Source organism: Mus caroli, unplaced genomic scaffold (assembly GCF_978045245.1).
Source record: "Mus caroli unplaced genomic scaffold, Mus_caroli_1 scaffold_17, whole genome shotgun sequence".
NCBI lineage: Eukaryota > Metazoa > Chordata > Mammalia > Rodentia > Muridae > Mus > Mus caroli.
Genome location: NW_028227272.1, coordinates 33,790,119 through 33,814,493, shown reverse-complemented (window position 1 = coordinate 33,814,493; position 24,375 = coordinate 33,790,119). Strand labels below are relative to the sequence as shown.

The 24,375-nt window shown below is 40.2% G+C and overlaps 1 protein-coding gene across 1 annotated transcript in view; it reads left to right on the top strand.

Annotated features, from left to right (window-relative positions):
• The window catches only part of Slc15a2 (solute carrier family 15 member 2), a 31,546-nt gene extending 13,630 nt beyond the window's left edge, over positions 1-17,916 (top strand). The window contains exons 6-22 of the mRNA XM_021184678.3: positions 8-98; positions 379-456; positions 4,856-4,938; positions 5,334-5,420; positions 5,591-5,680; positions 5,770-5,814; positions 7,212-7,244; positions 8,026-8,114; positions 9,472-9,553; positions 10,084-10,218; positions 10,949-11,113; positions 11,242-11,288; positions 12,807-12,917; positions 13,934-14,030; positions 14,738-14,884; positions 15,504-15,608; positions 15,926-17,916. Coding sequence (XP_021040337.1) covers positions 8-98; positions 379-456; positions 4,856-4,938; positions 5,334-5,420; positions 5,591-5,680; positions 5,770-5,814; positions 7,212-7,244; positions 8,026-8,114; positions 9,472-9,553; positions 10,084-10,218; positions 10,949-11,113; positions 11,242-11,288; positions 12,807-12,917; positions 13,934-14,030; positions 14,738-14,884; positions 15,504-15,608; positions 15,926-16,102 — 1,662 coding nt within the window. The 3' untranslated portion in view covers positions 16,103-17,916. The remainder of the gene's footprint in view (positions 1-7; positions 99-378; positions 457-4,855; positions 4,939-5,333; positions 5,421-5,590; positions 5,681-5,769; positions 5,815-7,211; positions 7,245-8,025; positions 8,115-9,471; positions 9,554-10,083; positions 10,219-10,948; positions 11,114-11,241; positions 11,289-12,806; positions 12,918-13,933; positions 14,031-14,737; positions 14,885-15,503; positions 15,609-15,925) is intronic.
• Positions 17,917-24,375: the final 6,459 nt, after the last annotated feature.

The window sequence follows — 24,375 nt, the reverse complement described above, 5'->3', positions numbered from 1 at the left end:
ATTGCAGGCAGAGGCACGGACTAGATACTTCTCGGTCTTCTACCTCTCCATCAATGCAGGGAGCTTGATTTCTACATTCATCACACCCATGCTAAGAGGTTAGGATTCTTTCTATGGGGCTGCATGTGTGGGGTTTTATGCTGACCAACCAAAAAGCCATTCACAGCTTCAGGTGGTCCAGCTTCTCCGTTCCTATGGGCTTATAAATATGTGAGAAGTTGTTTTAGTTTCAATTGGTCTGATTTAAAAGAAGGGTTATGGGGGTAGATGATGGGAAGAAGAGAGGATGGCTATGCTTACACCAAGAGCCTGACCTTATAGAGTAAAATATCTCAGACTTGTGATTCACAATCGCTCTTCCCTTCCTGTTTTCTTCAGGGGATGTGAAGTGTTTTGGCGAAGACTGCTATGCATTGGCTTTTGGAATTCCAGGATTGCTCATGGTGCTGGCACTTGGTGAGTGGAGTGGAAAAGGATATGAACAGCCATTGATCCCTGCCACATAGAAGGCATCATGCAGGGACTCTACTCTTTCACTCATCCTTTCCACTAACCCTATCAGGCAAGCCTCATTGCAGTGGTTTCCCTTTGGTTTTGAAGATAAATTATGAAATGTCAGAAATTAAAATTTTAAATTTATTATCTGTGTGTCAGCATATATTTGTGTATCACATGTGTGCTTAGTGCCCACGGATGCCAGAAGAGGGCATCAGATCCTCTGGAACTGGAGTTACAGACAATTGTAAGCAACCATGTGAGTACTAGGAATCTATCCCAGGTCCTCTAAAAGAGCAACAGATATTTTTAACTTCTGAGCCTTCTCTCCAGTCCCATAAACCACTTTTTAAGTGCTATGGTCACATAGTTAATAAATTTCAAAGAAGCCTTTTAAAAAACAAGTTTTGGAGTACATGTAGGATTACCAATCAGGAGTTCGAGTGCCTAAAAGTTTTAAATATCTCAGATGATTCTCCCCACTCCCCTACCCCACCCTCACCCCTACCCCCACCCCCTCAACTGCTTCTGCCTCCTGTGTGCTGGGATTACATGTGTGTGCCACCAAGGCCTGGCACTCTCAAGTGGTTCTTATGTGTAGTCAGGATTGAAGCCCATTGCTTATTGCTGAAATATGCAAGGAAGGAACTAAGATAATTCAACCTGTCTCAATCTAGTTTGTGTTATCCAATACTTATTTTTCTGGTAAGTAGATGCTACTTTTGATTGCCTGGGCATTTCAAAGCAGCTTCCAGGTTTAGCCCCCTTCCTCCCCCATCTGCTCTGCAAAGCTTCCCAAGAATTTCCCATTGAACAAAGAGAATTAAAGAGGAGCTGGATTAGTCAGGAAGTAATGCAACCTGGATCACGTGGCATTCTTTTAGCACCGAGAACCTTGTCCTGGAAAAGACGGGGGATATGTAGGCCTGTTAGTTTAGGCAAGTGCCCTAAGGGGAGGCTTGGGTGTGATTGTTTCTAGTCATTGACCTGGAAACTGTCTCACTCTGAGCCTCTGGGTGACACCCCTCTGGAATATATCCAGTTCAAACACATAAAGAGCTCAACAGAGGAGAGGGAGCCCAGAGATTCAGTGTTTGGTCTGATTCTTTTCTACCAGAAAGGCTGAAAGTAATGCGGTTCCCATTTCCAAACAAATGTATTCTGGGAGAGCCATGATCAAGTACTCTCTGCTTCCTTCTCCCTTCAGTGCTAAATATTTTCCACAAGCACTTCCTTGTTTTTCACACTTATTATTATCATGGCAGCTTCTCTATATCACTGCCCAGTGATATTATAAAAACAATTAGGTTTTTAATTAGATATTAAAACAATTAGGAAGCTCAAAAAAGACTTTGGAATTATAATGCTCAATAGGTGGTATCTGTTCTTATTAGTCAGCAGCTGAATTTTGCGGTGGTCATAATACTTCCTGTGTAAGAGATTTTGTGCTAGGTATTGGAACCATATTGGTGATTTAGACAGTTATAAAGTTCATATCCTCAAAGAATTTATATAGCACTGAAAAAGCAATCCAGAAAAAAAGCAAATAGGATTTGCCATATAGAACCTTATAGAACAGTCAATCTCACAACCAGGGACGTATAGAGAGAGCTGTGGGGGCTCATAGAAGGGCTTCTGACAATCACTCTAGAGGCCGTAAGGGTTTGCCTACAGAGAAAATTCTCACTTAAGACCTCAAGGATGGACAGACTTCATCAAAGAAGGGACCAGATAGAAAGAAGATATGGTTGATGTCTTTAGATGAGAAATGTCATGGTTGTTCAAAGGCTTTGGAGCAAAAGAGAGAGCAACAAAGAATAACAGCCACCAGAAACAAAATAATAAAGAATAATTTAGGCCATGAAAGAATTAAAACTTCATTGTGAAGACAATAAAAAAAAATCAGTAAAAAGGGGTTTTGAGCAAAGAAACAGTTGTCAGGTTTTTCTTTTTTGTAGTGGTTGTTTTTCAATGGTTTGCACTATGGAGAAGAGATTGAGTGAAGGGTGAGGCAAGGCTAGTATTGGTCTTGTTTGCTCATTTAAATTTTGTACTTGAGGTAAGTGCCTTACTTGGCTCACCTACATTAGTCCCTTCTGAATTAGCAAGCCTTGGTACAATGGGATCTGTGAAGTCAGGGGAAAAAATGAGACACTGTCGAATACAGGGTTCTGACTTGAACCACAGGCTTGGTAATAAATCATTAATTGAGATAGTGAGGATGAACAGGTTAAGGCAATGCTGATGGATTTGTTTGGGATAAGTTGTGTTATAGGTGCTCTTGATTCATCTAAGTACATCATCAAATAGTTATATGGAAATACTGCTTTAGGGCCCAGAGAAAAACAATTGGGTTTTAGGTACAGATCTGGATCTATAAGGTGTAGCCAGTAATTAAGCTTTGAAAATAGAAAACTCTAACAAAATAAGAATAAGGCAAAAAAGAAGACCTAAACTCTAGAGGTACAACAGCATTTAAAGAACAGACAGCAAAGAAAAGCCCTTAAATAAAGCATAGAAACTCCAAATATAGTGACACATTGTAATCCTAGCACTCTGGAGGAAGAAGCAGGAGAAAAATGTGTTAAAGCTCAGCCTAGGCTACATAGTGAGTTCAAGGCCAGAGTGGGCTATAAAGAGGTACCCTGTCACACAGATGAAAGGAAAGAGAGTAGAAAGGGGAATGGAAGGAAGGAGGGCTATATCATTGCCAACTGCTTGGTAAGACAGGACAGTGGTTAGAGCATAGGGTACTAAAGATGAGTAATGAAATATAGGGTGAGAAGTCATAGCTTAAGTGACCTTCTTTGAGGGGAGGGGTCATGTGTTGTCTCCCTACATTCCCATAGTGTCAAGTACCATGTGTAATACAAGAATGTGCAAATGAACTTCTTCGTGGTGGTTGGTATAGCTTTGCTTTCTGGTGCTGTGATAAAATACCCTGACCAAAGCAACTTAAGGGAGAATGGGTTAGTTTGGCTCCCAGTTCCAGGTAACAGTCCACTAACTATGGCCAGGAAGTCACGGCAGCAAGAACTTGAAGCAGCTGATCACATTATGTCCACATTACAATACTGCAGAGAGCAATGAGCTATCAGATGCACGAGAGTACTCAGGGCATATGGCCTGGCCCAGTGTACTGGCTAGTTTTGTGTCAACTTGACACAGCTGGAGTTATCACAGAGAAAGGAGCTTCAGTTGAGAACATCCTCCATGAGATCCAACTGTAAGGCATTTTCTCAATTAGTGATCAAGGGGGAAAGGCCCCTTGTGAGTGGGACCATCTCTGGGCTGGTAGTCTTGGTTCTATAAGAGAGCAGGCTGAGCAAGCCAGGGGAAGCAAGCCAGTAAAGAACATCCCTCCATGGCCTCTGCATCAGCTCCTGCTTCTTGCCCTGTGGGAGTTCCAGTCCTGACTTCCTTTGCTGATGAACAGCAATGTGGAAGTGTAAGCTGAATAAACCCTTTTCTCCCCAACTTGCTTCTTTGTCATGATGTTTGTGCAGGAATAGAAACCCTGACTAAGTCACCCAGGAAATGATAATACTGATGTAGGATGGGCCTTTCCACTTCAGTCAGCTTGATTAAGCTAATCATTCATAGACACTCTCAGAGGGTCCTGCCCACATGATTCTAGGTTTTGTCATGATGTCACTATCACAAACGCTGAGAACACAGATTTCTTTTTTTAATTGAGAGGCCTCATGCCAAATGTTATTTATGGCATTTGCTACCTGCTAAATCTTGTACATGCTGCTTAGTTTATTTAATCTTCAATTTACTTGTGTTTAAAATGGAAACAGTAGTACATATTTTGTTAGACAAAATCAGTTGAGGTATATAAAATGATTAGCAATTTACTTATAATTCTTCAATAGATAATAGGATAATGATGAATTTAAGAAGGCTTTTCCTGCTACGAATTTGAGATTTTTAGGCAGATCACAGAAAGAAAAGTTTAATTTGGCATCAGTCTAAAGAAAGGGCTGACTAGAAAAGGAGACATAAGCTGATGGACATTTTAACATTTAAGGATAGAAATTGTTCTACATAGACTAGGGAAGGTGGCAATGATAATGTAACAAAGGGGACAGCTGAACTGTGCACTCCGGAAAGAAAAATCAACCAAAGTTGCTACCATATCACATATGGAGGTGGACAAAGGTGGGGGGGGGGCAGAAATGACTTCAATCTCTGCTATCCCTTGAAGGTCTCCATGAGTATCTCCCAACAATTAACCACTATCTTCCATAGCTACTCTGAAGTTAGGGAGTGAAAGTCAGTTCTCTGTGAGATTTGATGCAGACAACTGAATATTCTAACTGAGAGACTAAGAACATTGTCTGCAATTCAATTGCAGTTGTGTTTGCAATGGGAAGCAAGATGTACAGAAAACCGCCTCCTGAAGGGAACATCGTGGCTCAAGTTACCAAATGCATATGGGTAAGTTCATGACCTGCCTGCCTGCTTGCCTTTTTCAATAGGAAGGGAAGGTGCCGTGCTAAACGCGTGGTTCTCCACACATGGGCATAGGCTTTTCTCAACCATCTTCCTTCTATGAGCCTACCTTTTGACAAACTGAGTTCAATTGGTCTTCCTTTCTTCTACTTGACCATTAAGGTTTTAAAAGTAGTCAATTTTTAGTAGGCAAGAATCTTCTGAGTACAGTTATATGTGATGCTCTTAGGAAACAAGAAAAGATAAAAATTACACCTCAGATACTGGAATTCAGTGTTTGATAAAATTTGAAGTCCACACTTGACAGGAGAGATAAAGAATTGGGATAGTCAGGGGGGTACTTTCTTTTTGTCTATCTCTGATTCTGGCCTCTGCCCTAGTTTGCTATCTGCAACCGCTTCAGGAACCGTTCTGAGGACATTCCAAAGCGACAACATTGGCTAGACTGGGCAGCAGAAAAATACCCAGTAAGTGGAAACTGCAGAAATACCTCAAAATTCTATGAAATCTTTCAAATTCTTTTCTTTGGGCACATTTGACCTCTGTCTTTCACTGTTTTTGACCATTTTTACTCTAAGCAAGAAAAGCCCATTTGGAACTTCCAGCAATTCTGCCTGCTCTTTCTTCCTCCCCGCAGAAGCATCTCATTTTGGACGTGAAGGCACTGACCAGGATACTGTTCCTTTATATCCCACTGCCCATGTTCTGGGCTCTTTTGGACCAACAGGTAATAGTGGGTTTTGAAAGCCATGTCTTCCTCATCTTCTTTCTTATCATTGGAAAACAATATCTCATAACAAAATCTGTTTGCCCTAGGGCTCTCGGTGGACTCTGCAAGCTAACAAAATGAATGGCGATTTGGTGAGTTGAAAAAGTTTCCAAAAACATCTGTTAAATTCTTCATTGTGTACAATTTATTTGTAACTAATTTAGTCTATAAATATTTTTATTTATTTCTACATACATCTTTAATCTTTGTAATTAAAAAACAAAATTAACTTAAGATCACTAGAGATGTACATTAAGCCCAAAGATAAAGATTAAGATTAAAAATAACTATGAAAAATCATAATCCTGTCTTTAGAAATCAGGAGAAGAAGGGTAGAAAATACCCAGATTCCCCCATTCACCCACCCCTTTCTGATATACTAAAAGAATAGCAGATGAAGTAATGCAAGCCTGGCTGCATGGTTTTCTTCCATTTGAGCCTGTCTTAGGACATCGCAAGAAAAAATTGTGATTAATGCTTCTACACAACTTCTCCTATCCCTTAGGCTAGATCAAGTAAGGGACCCATGAGACCTGTGGGGAAATTTATAAAATGGAAAGAGTGACAAAACTATAAACATTATTTTCTCTTTTCCCTATGTCCATTCTTTGGTCCAGTCCATCCTTTGGTCCATTCTCTATTGTTAATTGTTCCATCCATCTCTAGATTAGTACACTGATAGTTTCGAAGCAGACAGAGTGAGTGCCACCAGGAGTCTCCAAAGCATAATTTTACCTCTCCCCTCCTCTAATTGCTCAGGAGTTACCATGGCAGTTCTCTTGTTGATTCTCTGGAGAGCAAACTTGCAAATTGAACATAATGTATTGGGAGCAACTTAAAGGCTAAGCACAGCACCTGTCCTTCTGTCATTACTATCCCTGACTATGGTGATGAGATTAATTAAAACATGCAACTTTACCACTCTCAAGCAAAGTGTAGTTCAGATTGGACACCCCTCATCCAAAAATCTGTAATCCTAATTGTTTTAAACAAACAAACAAACAAACAAACAAACAAACCAACAAAAACCCCACTCTTGATCTAATGGTATCACAAAGCAAACATTGTTACACCATAAAGCTTTGAAGCACAGAATTCTTGCCAATTATTGAATAAATTACCTTCAGGCTAATGGATGAGATAGGTATAAGATGTAAGTGGATTTCACATTTAAACTTCAGCCTTGCTGCCCCTCCCCCACACGTTGTGCCTGAGCACAACGATTTGATTGCAAATCCCAAACATTTTGGAGAATGAATACTTAATTCATACACAGAAAGCAGTCGTCTCCCTGGGGTCCATCTGTCTTTAGCAAATGGTTAGAAACCATCCCAAGTGTCTTCGAAGCCCAAATACCTTTGCCAGAGATCCTGAACCAAAGATTTGATGACTTTTCTTTGATATGCTTCTTATCTACTATCAAGATGGGTGACCTAGGCTTTCCTTGTCTTCTGCTACTATCTAACTATAGTTTATTATGATGTTTCAGGGATTTTTTGTACTTCAGCCGGATCAGATGCAGGTAGGAGATTTCTCTGTAGGCATTGACATGTGGTTTTCCCTTTTTACCTCTTTTGTTCTTCTCCAGCAGCATTTGGGTTAATAGCCATCCTTCGATGTATTCTTCATGTGCTGAGGAGGCCCGTGCTGAGAGCAGTTTCTTTGATCTTACTCCTCTTTTTCACATCCTTTGTAAAGGATGTAGTTCTGCTCAACTCCAGAGAGACTGAGTGTGAGCTCACAGCTAAAGTGTGAGCATAGACTATTCTATGTCAAGATAGTATAATTGGAAATATTGTCAAGGAAAGTGCAAGCCCACGACTAGGGCTGTAGCTCAGCACTTGTCTGGCACACAGGATGACCTAAGTCTGACCCCCCAGTACTACCAAAACAAACAAAAACAAAGTATAGACTGTTGCTGTATGAGCGACAAAGTCAGAAGCTCTGCTTACTGATGGCAATTTTGGGGTTATTTATTTAGGCCCTCATTGTTCCCTTTAGGCTGTGAAACTAAAGAAAAGGGATGATTAGAGAAAAACATTCCTAATTTGACTGACAGAACAAAAACAGGCTCAGGAAGACTATTTCCTTGGTGTATTTGTAAGTTAAGATGTTTTGCAAGGGAAGTAGAGCCTTGGGTATAAGGAGATTGAGAAATACAGACTCTTTTACCTATTCAGGTGAATGTGAGGAGACGTGAGAGAGAGCATGCTGTCAGAGGAGAGCATGCTGTCAGAGGAGAGCATGAGCTCATTCAGGTCAGAGGGACACTTGTACTGATCCTTGTTACCATGGTGTTGCAGGTGCTAAATCCCTTTCTGGTCCTTGTCTTCATCCCATTGTTTGACCTTGTCATTTATCGGCTGATCTCCAAGTGCGGAGTTAACTTCTCGTAAGTGCACACTATGGCATGAATTATTACATACCAAGTTTACATACTCAGTTTGCCCAGCTTGGTGACAACTCAGAGCTAGGATGTTTCTACAGAATGGTTATTTCTTCTAATGTAGCATTCATCTGTTTCTATCTCTCCATGTTTGACAGAATTCTATTAATGTGGAAATGTAGAAATCAGGTTTAACTGGTGAGTGTCAGTGCCGGTGTTACAGACTTGAGTGTATGATATTGTAGGGGTTGGTCTCAACAAGTATGGGCTATCAGCTTTCTAAAGCACCATGCTGCTTTGTCCTTGGAAATTGTTTCTCCAAGGAAGCCTGCCTTCTTTTGTGTGTGGTGGGGAGGGGGGAATTGTATATATGTGCCACAACAAATGTGTGGAGGTCAGAGGAAAACCTGTGAGAATTGGGTCTCTCTTTCTACCATGTGGGTTCTGGGGACTTAACTCGGGTCATCGGCCTTCATAGCATTGCACTCTGAGTTATCTTCCTGGACCAAGTCCTAAGGTTCTGATGACAACCAACTCTTTAAAACCTTCTACTAGTTCTACGAAACTAAGAAAGGAGCTTGTAGGATTGGGTATAGCACTATTGGTAGTTAGTATGCACTGCACCCTGCCCCATACTTAGTAGAAAGCATCATTTGTAGATTTTTGTGAGGAACAGTTCAAGTCTCCCCCCATATTTGATGTATTTGCAATGTACTTGTGACAGTTAAGTGATGAGGACTTTACCACATGCAAATGCCCTTGTCTGCTATTATGGAGTGGGTAGTAGGGAGTCTAGGGCCAAGCTCCATGTGGATGTAAACCAAGCACAGATCTTTTATTCAAGGTGTTCACAGGTTAATAAGGAGCTAGAACACAGGCAAAGACAACCATTACGTGGGTTATCTTTGGTAAATACCCGGAAGGGAAGATAGAAATGCCATAGAAGAACAGAGGAGCAAGTCCTTCTTGATGCTCAGACCAACAAAGACTTCTAAAGAAGAAAATGAGTTGAAGAATTACAGCAGTTGATGTCTATAACAAACCTGGTTATATTGCCATTATTGTAATATTATGTTTAATATTTAATACTTATCTAATTATATCAATATTTATAATTATATTTAATATTTGATGTTATATCATGACATAATGGCTAAAATAATCATAAGCATAAGCAAAGGTGAGAAAAGAGGTATATTACAAGTGTGAATTGAACAAAAGGGTGTTTTAGGGAGAGTTCTAGGAAATACTTTAAGAAGTAATTGGAACTAAGTAAGAAAGTCTTTAAAGACAGGCTAAGGAGTCTGAGCTTTGTACCTTCTAGAAAGGGGTAGATATAATGGTTTCTCCTTTCCCTCCATAGGTCACTCAGGAAAATGGCTGTTGGTATGATCCTAGCGTGCTTGGCATTTGCAGTTGCAGCGCTTGTAGAGATAAAAATAAATGTGAGTTTAGTGACTGCTAAGCTTCTAACCTGCTCCACTCACTTCCCTTCCATGTTCAGTCTTGGTTCTGTGGGACCCACCACAGTGTCATTTCATGGGACCGTCATGGTAAATATAAATGAAGAGAGCAACAAGGCAATGAGGTCCACTTTCCACCTGAATGACTCTGAGTTTTTTTTCAGGAAATTCTGTGACACAAATACCCAGATACTTAGGGAACAAAGGTTTCTATGATGCCTTTGTAACTACACATATAACTTTTCTGCCACTCTTAGCTAGAGAACTATAAAACCACAACTGAAGGGTGTTTGTTACCTACCATTCACTAGTGCTTGCTTTGTGCAACTGTTTCTTCCCTGCTTTTTTTTTAAAAAAACAAAAAACAAAAAAACAACAACAACAAACAGTTACCTTTTCAGATTTCTAAGCCAAATGCTCTTCAGAGGGATAAACTTGTATAGTCTCAGATAGCAGGGCTAAGCTGTCAGAGACAGCACTAACGTACGTGTTCTGTTCTATTTGTCTCTCAGGGAATGATCCATCCTCAGCCAGCTTCCCAAGAGATTTTCCTTCAAGTCCTGAACTTGGCAGATGGTGAAATAGAGGTGACAGTGCGGGGAAACAGAAATAATCCTCTCTTGGTGGAGTCCATCAGCTCTTTTCAGGTGAGAAATTATATAAGCTATAGTAGCCTTGGTTGCTTTAATGACATTCATCATTAATTAATTGCACTAATTAATTAAGAACATAATTATTTTCTTATGTCCTTAAATAATCTCTGGTCACCACATTCTAATAATTGTACAATATTCTATCCTTTAAATATAGTTCATTTAAACTTTTTCTTACAGACATTAAAGTTGGGTTTTGTTGTTGTTTGCAGTGTAAGCAAGCCTACCACATAAATACAGGTATAGTCTTGTGAGGGTTTATTGTAAATGTTTATTTATTTTTAAATTATTTTTAAATTTTCTGTGTGTGGATGCTTTGCCTGCATGTATATCTGTGCATTCGGTGTGTGCCTGGTGCCTGCAGAGGCCAGAAGAGGATATCAGATGCCCTGGAGCTGCAGTTACAGATTGTTGTGAGCTACCGTGTGGGTGCTGAGAATTGAACCAAGGTCCTCTTGAAAGGCAGCAAGTGCTCTTAACCACTAAGCCATCTCTTAAGCCCCTCTGCATTTATTATTATGCATGATGTTATAATGAATATCCCTCCTCCTCCATATATATGCCTCTGTGTCTTATGCCAGTGTCTTAGAAGTGAAATAACTAGTTTAGAGAGAGAAGGAACTAGTATTGGTTAAACTAGAAGAGGTTAAACATCCCAAAGATATAAAATTGTAATGTCTACAGTGGCACAGAAAGTGAATATAACAGGTTCGTTATCCTACAGAACACAACACACTATTCGAAACTACACCTGGAGACAAAGAGCCAAGACTTACATTTTCATCTGAAATACAACAACTCGTCTGTCCACAATGAGTACTCTGTAGAGGAGAAGAACTGTTACCAGTTGGTGGTTCATGAGGACGGAGAAAGTATCTCCAGTATGCTGGTAAGTTAGGAAATTGTTCAAGTTCTGTTCAGGCAGAAGCCACCACGGGTGTGCCTGAAAATGCAACGTCCTGATTATAGGTTTCCGTTTGTCAGCTCCTCCTGATATTTTGTTTTACTCTCTTACAGGTAAAGGATACAGGAATCAAACCAGCCAATGGGATGACAGCCATCAGGTTTGGGTGCTGGGTCCTTCACATAAGAAGACCTCACATTTTATTTGTTCTGAGCAAGGGTGAAAGTCAGGGACACTGGTGTCTGTCGCATTTTCTAGGACAGTGAAAAACAAATGTGCCAACATACTTCCTCCTGGCAGATAACCCTGAATCAGTGGAGACCCTCTGTTGTCTACCATAAAAGGTTTTCCTACCCAATGCAATCCATTTATCTTACTCGTAGCAAAATAACTATAAATTTCTGTGTTCATCAGACAAATATTTAGAAGTGAGCAAATGCTCCTACCTTCATTTTTGGTAGTTGGATGTCTGCCCTAAAAATATAGGTTTCTGTCATAAATCAACAGAGGTATCAAAAGAGTTGTTTCTTAATCCTGATAAGGCTAAAGGTCTTGTCAGGATGCCACAGGACAGATAGAGAGGTGGCCACCTCCTCTCTGTGGCTGGAATTGGACACCAAGACCAGCTAGTTATTTTTTAAAATGTAGAGAAGAAATCATGAGGCAAAGTCTGAATTCACTGAAAAGTAAAATCCATGTAAGCACTTGTGCTGGAAAGGCTTCAGAAAGGACAAACTGCCCGGAGGAAGGAAAGCAAGACAGGGCAGCAGGGACAGGCGTTTCTGCATCAGTAAGGAAGAGCTAGGAGTCAGCTTTCAGAGTACTAGCAGGACAGGAACAAATAGACAAACCAATGAACTTGAATGTGAGAAGTAATCACTAGCCTTAACTTACTCCAGGAAAAACAGAGCTTTATTTCTAGAATGTTCATTTATGACTGACACATACTCACCAGATGGCCAGGTAAATTAAAAGGCTTTACCTCTACAGTGAGACCGAAACTAAAATTATTAAACAGAAATGAACCAAAACCCCATTCTGAGGGGCACTTAAGGTCAGAATATTAGAAAAAGGGTCCTGGAAGGGTTCAAGATTTCCAAAGACTAAAATATAGTGACAACGTCTTCTGCAGGCTGGGTCTCTAAACTTCACACGAATCAAACTGGATTTCTTATATAAAAAGATAACCGGTTGATATAAAATGTTATATGCTTATATATACTTATATTTTTATTGTTTTTCTTAAATCTCAGTTGAGAAATTCCACCATTAGGAAGAAAAAAAAAATGGCTGGGGAGATAGGTTGGTAATGGGCTTGCTGCGCAAGCATGGTGACCCAAGTTCACCACCCATGTAAAACACTGAATGTGGTGGTGTGAACCTGTCATTTCAGGTCCTAGAGAGAGATACAGTCTCAGACAAAAAGGTGGGTGGCCATCCTGAGAGACAGTATCTGTATACACACACACGCAGACACACATACATACAGTAATGGAGAAAAAAAAGAAGAAATTGGGTATTCCTAAATTAGATTAGAAAGGAAAGTCAGATTGCCATGTGTGTCTTTCCTTTTAATTTGCCTGGCGATTTTACACACTTAGAATATAGTTATGAGCAACACAGTATCAGGTGTCCTTGTTTGGATTTTCTGATGTGCAAATACTTTGTCTACCCCCAGGTTTATTAACACTTTGCATAAAGACATGAATATCTCCTTGGATGCCGATGCTCCTCTCAGCGTGGGCAAAGACTACGGAGTGTCTGAGTACAGAACTGTGCTAAGAGGAAAGTAAGAGCCTTGCCCTTGTGGACATCTGACCTTTATCTTTCTCAAATGTTCTTTTTGTATTTTCGTGATGGACACAGGCATGTCTGTGTGTCTTAGTCAGGGTTTCTATTCCTGCACAAACATCATGACCAAGAAGCAAGTTGGGGAGGAAAGAGTTTATTCAGCTTACAATTCCATACTGCTGTTCATCACCAAAGGAAGTCAGGTCTGGAACTCAAACAGGTCAGGAAGCAGGAGCTGATGCAGAGGCCATGGAGGGATGTTCTTTACTGGCTTGCTCAGCCTGCTCTCTTATAGAACCCAAGACTACCAGCCCAGAGATGGCACTACCCACAAGGGGCCTTTCCCCCTTGATCACTAATCGAGAAAATGCCTTACAGTTGGATCTCATGGAGGCATTTCCTCAACTGAAGCTCCTTTCTCTGTGATAACTCCAGCTGTGTCAAGTTGACACAAAACTAGCCAGTACATCTGTGCTAATTTGGGGTATCGGAAGATTTCTGCTTCTTTTTAGTTCTTGCCTCCTTACCTCAGGCTCACCTGATTTCTACACTGGTAGCTGAGACTGTGGTAGTTGTGATGAACACACCTTGTAGTTAATACAGCCCACCTCTGTGGGGCTCACAAGGCTTATTGTTGATTTTGGCTCCCGCTCTTTGGTACTTGTCATTGGTACCTCGTTATTTAGAATTTCCTCTCTGGTTTTCTGTTTTATACTAGTCTATAAGTCACATGAAGAAAGTTCATGAGCTTGAAATATATAAAGGTTGATCTGTGTAGTCTTTTCTAGGGGTTAGAACTTATTATGTACTTAGAAGGCAATAGCAAGTACAGCTCCAGAGCAGAAATGTGGCAAAAACAAACAAACAAACAAACAAACAAAAAAGCAGCTCACTCCTAGAAGTCAGGTGGCTTCAATACTTCCCTTGGTAGAACTGAAATTTCTCTTTCCTTGCCATGGGAAGTGTTTTCCTAAGCAATGCTGTTTATTCTAACCAATTCTCATCTTGTCACAGGTATCCTGCAGTGCATTGTGAAACCGAAGACAATGTCTTTTCTCTCAATTTAGGTCAACTAGACTTTGGTACAACATATTTGTTTGTGATCACTAATGTAAGTAGCTTACAGCCACTTCCCTTCCCTCCATCTGCTTGCCTGCTTGCCTATCTCTCCATCTATTCTCCTTTCTTTTTACAGCCAGCCAGCCAGCCAGCCAGCCAGCCAGCCAGCCAGACACACACACACACACACACACACCACAGATTCTTAGCTGTTAAGTATATTTTCAACTAAAGAAAAACCAAGGTTCTTTTACTTCACTATTTTGTACCTAATGCCCTATTGACTTAGAGACAAGGCATTTGGATTTCAAAGAGTTTTTACTCTCAAGGACTTCTACTGTAACCGACTGAGGTTATGGAAATGAATATAGTGTTAATGAGAGGAAATTCAAAATGCTGGAGTTGTATGGAAATGTCTAAGCTCCTGATGGTAACAGAGAAGTGAAACTAAAAGAAAGGAGTAGATGTAGATCATAGGGTGCTGTAGTTAGATCTAAATCATAGAATACTGTAGTTAGCTGTAAATCATAGAACACTGTAGTTAGATCTAAATCATAGAGCGCTGTAGCTAGATCTAGATCATAGAGTGTTGTAGTTAGATCTAAATCATAGAGTGTTGTAGCTAGATCTAGATCATAGAATTCTGGAGTTAGATCTAGATCATAGAATGTTGTAGTTAGATCTAGATCATAGAGTGCTGTAGTTAGCTGTATCTGCTTATGGTTACTGAGAAGTCCACTTCTTCTTTCTCCCACTAAGATCACCAACCGGGGTCTTCAGGCCTGGAAGGCAGAAGACATTCCAGCCAATAAGCTATCCATTGCATGGCAGCTACCACAGTATGTCCTGGTTACAGCAGCAGAGGTCATGTTTTCTGTCACAGGACTTGAATTTTCTTATTCTCAGGTAAGATTTTGCAAGTAGAAATGGTGACACCATTTAGAACAACAAATTAGAAAATAATTTTTTAAATTCTTGTATATGTAGGTCCTGAAATCTCCATCTCTTTGGTTCATGAGTTCCTTGCATATGACCCTGAACAGTCATCTTGATTTCCAGGATCATGACAAGGCAGAATTTGAGTCTGTGTTGTTTGATCTCTGGAGGAAAAAAAAAAAAAACTAAGATGAAGACTAAGGGTTATAGGGTTAGACTACTCATGTTCAAATATTGGCTGCATGACCTGCTGTGCAACATGAGCAAGTAAATTATCCCTCTATGGCTGTTTTATTTCCTCTTCTTTATGCCCTTTTTACTTTTCTTATATTTTCAGAGTACTACAGTAATACAGCTTATCTCTTAAGGTTGTGGTAATAATTATATGGTACAATGAATCAAAGCATTCATCAAAGATATCTGCTTTCTTCTTACTGTTGTATTATTACCATTCCATGAATCAGCTCGATAGCTGAACATAGTGGGGGAGGTGGGAGATAGAGTCTTTGTGGGCAATGGTTCATAGATAGACTCTCGGAGCAGGAAGGTGGAATAAGGAATCTGAATGTTTACAAATGTGTCCTTCTAGGCACCATCTAGCATGAAATCTGTGCTCCAGGCAGCCTGGCTGTTGACCGTTGCAGTTGGGAATATCATTGTGCTGGTCGTGGCACAGTTCAGTGGCCTGGTGCAGGTATGAATCTGTGGAGAGCAGGAGTTCATGTCTACACATATCTACCCATGGATGCTTCCCCTCCAACTTCCTCTTCTCCCTTCCCCCATCTGTGATGCACACTTTAGATAACAGACTTTGCCAGGAAATAGGCATACGGGTGTGGCAATAGTGACCACCATGTATCTGTGGGAGGAGAGGCCAGTGAACCTAGCATTCTGCCAAGGAAATGCCTCCAAGTGATGATTCCTTAGCCATCTTCCCATCTCTCCACTCCTAGCTCTATTGTTAAATTAGGTTTCTCCATAATCTTCCCTTTGGTTCATTTCTCCCTGCAGTGGGCTGAATTCGTTTTGTTTTCCTGCCTCCTGCTGGTGGTCTGCCTGATCTTCTCCGTCATGGGCTACTACTATGTTCCTCTAAAGTCAGAGGGTATCCATGAGGCAACAGATAAGCCGACTCCTCACATCCAGGGGAATATGATCAACCTAGAAACCAAGAATACAAGGCTCTGATGACTCACTGGATGGAGACTGACCCCTGGCTCTGATATCAGCCATCGCTTATCTTCAAGCAACAAATTTTTTTTCCTCTGACTAGGTTAGGAGGAGGAGACAGCATTTATCTGAGTGGATTGCCTCCATTTTCTACCACAATAGAGGCAATTTTAGGACAAGGTTTTCAGGTATATTTTTAAACAAGGATCCAAGACTCCATGTCCTACAGGCTATTGATAAACTCAGTAAATATTAGGCAATGTCTCTCAAGCTGGCCCAGTATCTCCAAATGCCCATGAAAGTACAAATGTGTAGTAGAGATAAGTCTCATAGCATGCTAAGTTTGGGGGATTCCTTTATCAGGTATTTGGAACCTATAGCTCTACTTGTTGGTATATTGGTTTAGGGCCAAAATGACAGAATACTGGTCTTTCAATTTTCTTTATCAGTAATATAACTTTGCTATTCATGAGGATGTCAAAAATGTTACATACAGTATGACCTAATCCAGAGGCTAGCTTGTCAGCTAGAAAGTTTAATATGATTTTAGATGGCAGACTATAGAATTTTATGTACACATGGAAAATACCTCTTTCTGATTACCACACTGGTTTATCTACTTATCCAAAAACCCTTTCTCGGTACTGACAGATCCTGGAAACCACAATTAAAAGACAGTAAGGAAAATCATGGGGACACAGGAATGCATATAAACTATTCATTCTCTTGTACTGCACGCCCCTCTAAAGAACTCTCTTGTTCCCGGCCTGGGCTGTGCTCCTCTGTGAACATCTGTCTATGAAACTAACTATAGCTTTGCAACCCAGCCTTTTCAGTGTTGCTGGGACAGCTTGATATTATTATTACATCTTACTTTGCTTATTACAGCAAATCTTCAGTAACAAAATGTTTTTCTAACCCAACTTCCTTTAATTTTTTTTTCTATTTAGCTTCTTTGTTGTGTATTTTTATTTTTCCCATAATTTTTGTTTAAATTTCTCCCTTTGGTCTTAGAAATATGCCCTGCTTATCGAAAAGGGATAATACTAACATCCTTGGTTTAAAGGTCTAAATTGTACTATTCAACAAATGGACAAGGACCTGCATGAGAAACTTATTAAAATCTGTGGGAGTGGGTGGAGCAGGTGGAGTTTTTGTTTGTGTGTGTGTGAAAAAAAAAGGGGGGGGAGTTGAGAAACATTATCTCACATGTAATGTGTGGGTCAGGGAACGAGCTTGGGAATATTAGGACTATGTCATGTGATCCTAGGAGAAAACATTCACGGCCCCTCTATGAAAGACCTCATTTCTGTTCCTTTTACTACACGGTTCCCGTCAATAGCCATGTTGGATCGCACATTGTTAATAATGTAATATGTTCTTAAGATAATTTGCTCCAGTCCCTCAAGCTTTAAATACTTCAGTATTCAACTACTAAGATTTTAGAAAGCATAAACGAGGTCGCAACACTATCTCCTTTCCCCACACAACTGCGAAGAACCTGTCCCTACTCCTTTCGAAGATGTTCCTTTTTTTTTTTTTTTTGTTTTTTTGTTTTTTCGAGACAGGGTTTCTCTGTGTAGCCCTGGCTGTCCTGGAACTCACTTTGTAGACCAGGCTGGCCTCGAACTCACAAATCCACCTGCCTCTGCCTCCCGAGTGCTGGGATTAAAGGCATGCGCCACCACGCCCAGCTGAAGATGTTCATTTTTAAGAAGCTTTAGCTCAAAACTATTTGGTGAATTTTGTTTTAAAGGGCGTTAAGACTGATCTGTGAATAAAAGTTTTTATGTACAAGTAAATTTGGGAAATGAGATAATATTATTATTCTCTTTTAAATATTATATCTCTGTGTTGAAGTCTCTGAGACGTCCCTGAATTATCTTAACATGTGGCAGCTTCTTCAGAACCCCAGTTTCAGAAGAAACATTGTGCTGACTAATGAGTGGCTTCACATGTAAAGCTTCCTGCTCTTGAGCTATGGGCATAGCTCAGTGGTAGAACAGTTGTTTAGTGTGTACAAGGTTCTCCATGCAGTCTCCAGAACTGCAATCAAACAGACAAACCGAAGCCCTTCTTACTGCACTGGTTCTGTCCTTCATCACAAAGCATAGCTTTCTCTGCCAGGTATTTGAGTGTTTGAGAGTGTGACCTTTTAGTGTGAATGCCACTCAGGATCACCAAGTGAAACATTCTCACTTCTTGTTCCAGTTCTCTACAAGGTACAGCGCTATCTTTTCACCATGATAGCTTCTTTTTTCTAAATCCTTTATTTGAAAATATGGCAATTAAGATTAAGTTATACATTGCCTAGAGCCAAATACAACATCCTTGAAGTCATCTGACTTCAAGGTTAGCACCATCCTCTAAACAAAGCATTTTTATTAAACCAGGTAAGGTAATAGTTGATGTTTTACTATCATCTCTGTGTGGGATTACTGCAAGTTTTAAAAAACGAATGCTATCATTCATACTTTGAGTTCTACTGTGTGTCATTCATTAAATTAGTTGAGGGAGAAACAGAAAATTAACAATCCACTGTATCTGTGTTCAAAGTTTCCTTTTACATCTTGACTGACAACTGGTGAGATCTTGGTGACTAGATTCTTAGGCAAGCAATGATGTAATGAGACAGATAAACAGCATCGTAAGAGCAGAGTCCAAGAGCTAGAAGACTCATTTAGAGAAATCTAGGGACCAAATCCTGTGGGTCCTTGAGACCATGGGGGGCTGGAGAGATGACTCAGTGGGTGAAGTGTTTGTTGCACAAGCACCAGGACCTGAGTTTGGATTCCCCATATCTACATAAAAGCTGGGATGTTGGTGCCTATCTGTAACACCCATAGTAGATCTGAGATGGGCAGACTCCAGGGGCTCCCTGGCCAGCCAACCTAGTCAAGACAGAGAACTCTAGGTTCAGTGAGAAACAATCTCAAAATTAAGAGTAGTAGAGAAAGACATTTAATACTTTCTATATATGTGTAAGCCCATGTGTATACACATACACATTCCTTTATTGTTTTATTATTATTTGTATGTGTGTTGTGTATGTATGCAGTTTTACTTGCTGGTGTGTATATGTGCATCTGTGTGTGTGTGTGTGTGTGATGAGTGTTTGCTGGTGTGTTTGTGTGTGCTTGCTGAAGTGTATGTCTCTGTGTGTGTGTTTGTGTTTGCTTGCATGCATGTGTGTGTGCACAAGCATGCATGTACAGAGGTCAGAAGAGGGTGTTGTGTGTCCTTTTCCATCACTTTCCACCTTATTCTCCCATGTCAGAGTCTCTCACTAAACCTGGAGCCAGGCTGCTGGCCAGTAAGCTGCAGCAAGCCTCCTATGTCTATTGCCACCCCCACAACATCAGCGTCAAAGGCACATAGCTATGGTTGGCTTTTTAACATGGGTTCTGTATATTTGAACTCAGATCCTCATGCTTGCCCACTAAACATGCTTAACCACTGAAACATCTCCCAAGCCCCCAGTTTCCTATTGAATAAAGTATACTAATACATTGGACTCTCCAAAGCAGAACACTCAAGTCAAAATCAACTTCGTAGATCACTTAGTGCTACAAAACTCTATCTTTAAAAATGTTCATGCAACAAACAACAACAGCAAAAATCATGTGAGCAAAGAGTGTTAGGCCAGACAGGGAATGGTGAATTGCTCCATCTAAAACGTTGGTCCCAGCTGCTGCTTCATAGTGGCTTCTTAGAGAACTCTGTTGAGAGGGGCTCTGAGGCTTTGTACAAACTCAGCAGAAAAAAAAAATAATAACAAAAGGCCCCATGGAGGATAGGGAAGTGCAGCGTCCTTGTTATGTTCAACTTTCTATTTTTAACTTCTCCATCCTCCAGCATCCTCCAAAGCTACAATAACTACTTATCATTTCCCCAAAAGGCTATGTAATACTTGCCACAAACCTCACTGTCTTTCCTGTCTTTCACTGTCCACACTGCTCTTTCCTGAACTTCCTTAGTTCTTCATCTTCTTTCTGAAGTAGTCTAGCCACCTCTTGTACCACTTTGGAGTGTGTATCAACATCCCTTGATTTATAGATGGCATGTGTGTAAACTATATGTGGTTTGCTTTTCAAGTTGGATAATAACCTTGTTGAAGGCAGTGGAGAAATATAAAGGCACATGCAGCTTTGTAAGTTGACCAACAAATACTCATACGCAGGAGGATTTCTCTTCAGTATAGAAACAAAATGTGTCCTGCAGAAGCTACAAAGGTTTCCAGTCTTAGTACATATGCCTATCTTTGTGTGCTTGTAAAAACTGACTGGTGTCAAAGGCTCACCAAGAGCCCAAGGCTATCTCTGGGGAGTGGAGGACATTGCTCCTCCTTCAGTTAGCAGGACAGTAACCTGAAACTGTGGCTTCCACCAGAACAGTATCTGAATTTTTAGAATATTCCAGCCCTTGTTTAAAAACACCCTACTTTCAAACTCTGGAGACTGCTCAACCAGCCAGCCTCTTCATATGCCGTTGATTTGTGTCATGTGACATCCTTCTAGCATCCGAACACTCCCTGAATTATTCTTAGTTCAACTGCAGCAGAGAACACCACTGGTGCTGCCTTAGGGAAGGGCTATTGTGCAGAAGTGTTCTTATTTCTCTTGAAAGTCTACATTGAACCCATTACATAAACTCCTAGAGCCTGTGAATCACTGGCAGTCAACTCAAGAGACCATTTGTTTTGTTTCACCCAAAGTAAACACAGTGAGATGCAAATTGGTTCACTGACCTATGACTTTTTAGCCTATATCTGATTAATAATTACTGTTTAATTCATTCAGTATTTCTCCAAAATGAGTACCAAGACACTAAGAGGGCACTGTGACAAAGTCATAGTACCAGGCACATTTTGAATCTTCAAAAGGAACAAAAGCACTTGGGTATTATATAAACCACTATCTCAAGAGAGGTCAGTTTCAACACTGAGTAAGGCTATATTCCTATCAGCGACTTTACCATTACAGAACTGTTGTTTTATTGCTTGCTATGATTTTAAAAAAAGGAAAGACAAAATTTATGCAGGAGAGAAAACAAAGATGATGTTGTCTGACCTAATTCTAGAGTTAGAGAATTTGTTCCACATTCAACAAATACATGCACCGCATAGTAACTAACTGTTGTTATTTAAGAACTAAATGAAAATACTATTTTGCCTTTCAGTTTATATGTATTTTTTCCCACGTGGCTATCAAGTTGTTTGAATATACTTATTTAGTTGTTTGGACTTAAGAAAAATAGAGTAGTTTAGTAACCCTTTTTGTCCAAGAGCATAAAAATAGGCACTGATATGTCAGAAGACACAAATAAATTTGGGAAACCATAGTGTTGTCTCACCAGTGATTAAAAGTTTAGATAGATAAAAAGCTTTGTATCAATATGGTAGACATTTGCTTTGGGATGATCCAATGAACTAAAAACAGAGAGAACTGGAGGAGTGAGAAGCAATGTGGAAGGAAGGAGGATGAGAAGGTAGGAGGAAGATGGAGCTGTCAGTCTAAGAGACTATCTGAGCGATCGCTGAGATTTAGGATTTATGCTAAACACCTTACCTCTGGTAACAGTTCTTAGTCTTGGAGCTTGGACCATCATGTTTGCTGTGGCACCTTCTGGATTTCTTCTACTCTCATTGGTAAATAGTCATTTCCCCAAACCCCAAATGTTTCCTCACTACCCTGGCAGCCTAGAGCCTTCTACAGTTAAGGATTATCTGGGTATGCCCATGGGGGTGCTATACTCGATTGGTACCTAGCCTTCCTAGTGCAAAATGCTTAGTAGTAGACCCACCTGTCTACAATCCTTACAGCATCTCCTATGGGAAAAATAAATTGCAATCACCTTGACCTTGAAGCCAGGTCATAATTCTCTTGATTCATGGGACAATCCAGGTCTTTCCACTGAAGTTTCATGAGCTGTCATCCATTTCTAATGGTACAGTAACATTCCATTTGAATTTTTAAAGTAAAATTTATATATTATACTCACCAATTGGAATGCATTAGTGATTAATTCCAAGTTCCCAGTAGGGCATCAAGTGCCCACTAAGTAGATGAATAAAAGCCCTTCCCTTCGGAATGTCCCCAAGGGCAAGTCCAGATCTGAATTCTCTTTCATGATGTGCCTCCCATCCTCTGTCTGTTGCATGCATTCCAATCTGTGTCTACTTGAAGGCTGCCTTACAAATGTTTGTCTCTGTGTCTGTGTGTGTCTATCCCTATGTGTGTCTGTCTGTTGTATGTGTCTGTGTATGTGAGTGATGTCTGTATCTCCCTCACAAACGGCTTCTCTCTATTAACTGAACAGCATAGAACGCATCACATGGGATACTTGGCAGAATAACAGTTTTTTTTTTTTTACAAGGGGTTGAGTTACTGTCTCCAACTGATAGCAACTGACCCAGACAACAAACATCATTGTCTATCAGCCAATATCCACAAATATTTGCTTTTAATCTTTATAGTAGATTTTAGGAAGTTACTTTCAACTTCTGTATTTTCTGCTTTCAGCAAATGATACATCTGTTGTCTAGGGCAGGGGCATGGAAGACTACATAATTTAGGATTGTAGCTTAGGATGTTAAAATTGGTTGTATGGGCAAATAAGTAAATCCAAGCCAAGTAAGACTGGTTATTACAATGTTATAGGCAGTCAGACAAATAGTTTGAGTACATAGTAGTCTTAAGTCTTAAGTGACATCAGGGTGTTTTATTATCTCTGGCTATGAGGTTCAGCAAAAGTTCTCATGTCTTAGAACATGAAAGAGATGTTTTTATAATATTACATCACCAGATTCTATACTACAGATATCACAATGATGTGTATAATTCAATACCTACAACAACCCCTGAAAAACTAGATTGAGGGGCTGATGAGAAGGCTGCTCTTGCAGAGGGTCTGGGTTCAGTTTTCAGTACTCACATGGCAGCTCACAGTATGAATTCAGTTTCGGGGGATCTGATGCCCCATTCTGGCTTCCTTGGGCACCTGGCTTGTAAATGGCATGCATATAACATAAAGATAAATACACATACACATAAAATATAAATAAAATTTTTTAGAAAACCTATTCAGACAGATGTTCTGGAAACATGTTCCATCAAAGTGGAATTCTTAAAAAGATGTACCTATAACCCACAGGAAGGTAGAAAGGGAAAAACAGAGTCTCATTAGCATTTGGTGTCCCTAGTGTTTTGAATTTATTGATATCTGCTGATATCTCATTTTTTATCTGCAATTCCTTAATGGCATATAATGTTGATCTTGAGATGTACATCTCATTTTATGACTGGATGTCTTCTTTGGAAAATTTACTGTCTCTATATATACCTCTTTTATCTATTTTTAAACTGGGTCATTGTTTTCTTCTTACTGAGTTTAAACTGTTCTTGGTACAAGTTGGATACATACCCTTTATCAAAAAAATTTTTTTTTCAAATTTCCTTCCTTTCCATACTTTGTCTTCTCATTAGACACTGTCTTTTGAAGAAGTTTGCAAGAAACTGACTTTGGTCTAAAGATACTTTGGTACCTGAATCCTGCTGTAAGGAACCGTAACCTAACTTGGTATGTAAATGAACTTAAAGCCTAATTTCGGGGCTACACTTATGTGACAAATTGCTGACTCTTGGCCGAACTTCACAAATTACAGTCAGCCAATTGATCAGACCACGTGCAAACAGAAAAAAAAAATGCCAATTCTCTGTACCTCACTTCCCCTAGTCTAGCTGTAAATGCCACCTGCCCACACCTTGAACTCGAATCTCTGGACTTCTCCTTCCGAGAGCTACCCAGTTTGTGAATTGTTCCTTGCTCAGTTAAACTCTACCAAGTTCACCTTATCTACATGGTTTCTTTCAGCAATCATTTGCTTTCACACAATAGCACGGAGGTGGAAGTCAAACCTGGCTCAGGTATTTGTGCTGGTGCCAAAGACATGGGTGGATCTCAGAGGCGACGACTGAGATCCATGTTTACCCAGTGTCCCCTTGGATAAACAAAGCCAGAACAAGAAAGGGGCTTTGCTTCTCCTGTAAGCCGCACATTGTGGGAAGGCAAATACACGGCCAGTGAGAGTCAGTTAGGAAAGCTTGTTCAACAGTCCTCTGGTGCTCACATCAAGGTGGCCTAAAGTTGGCCTTAGCAATCACCCTCTCTTATTCCTGTCAGGTGAGGTGGGAGAGGCGTGATAATTTATCTTCTGCTTTGAGAGGTATAAGGCAAACCAAGGAGATTTACTTTTTTTTTTTAAACATTTGTTAATTTGTCTGGGGGTGGGG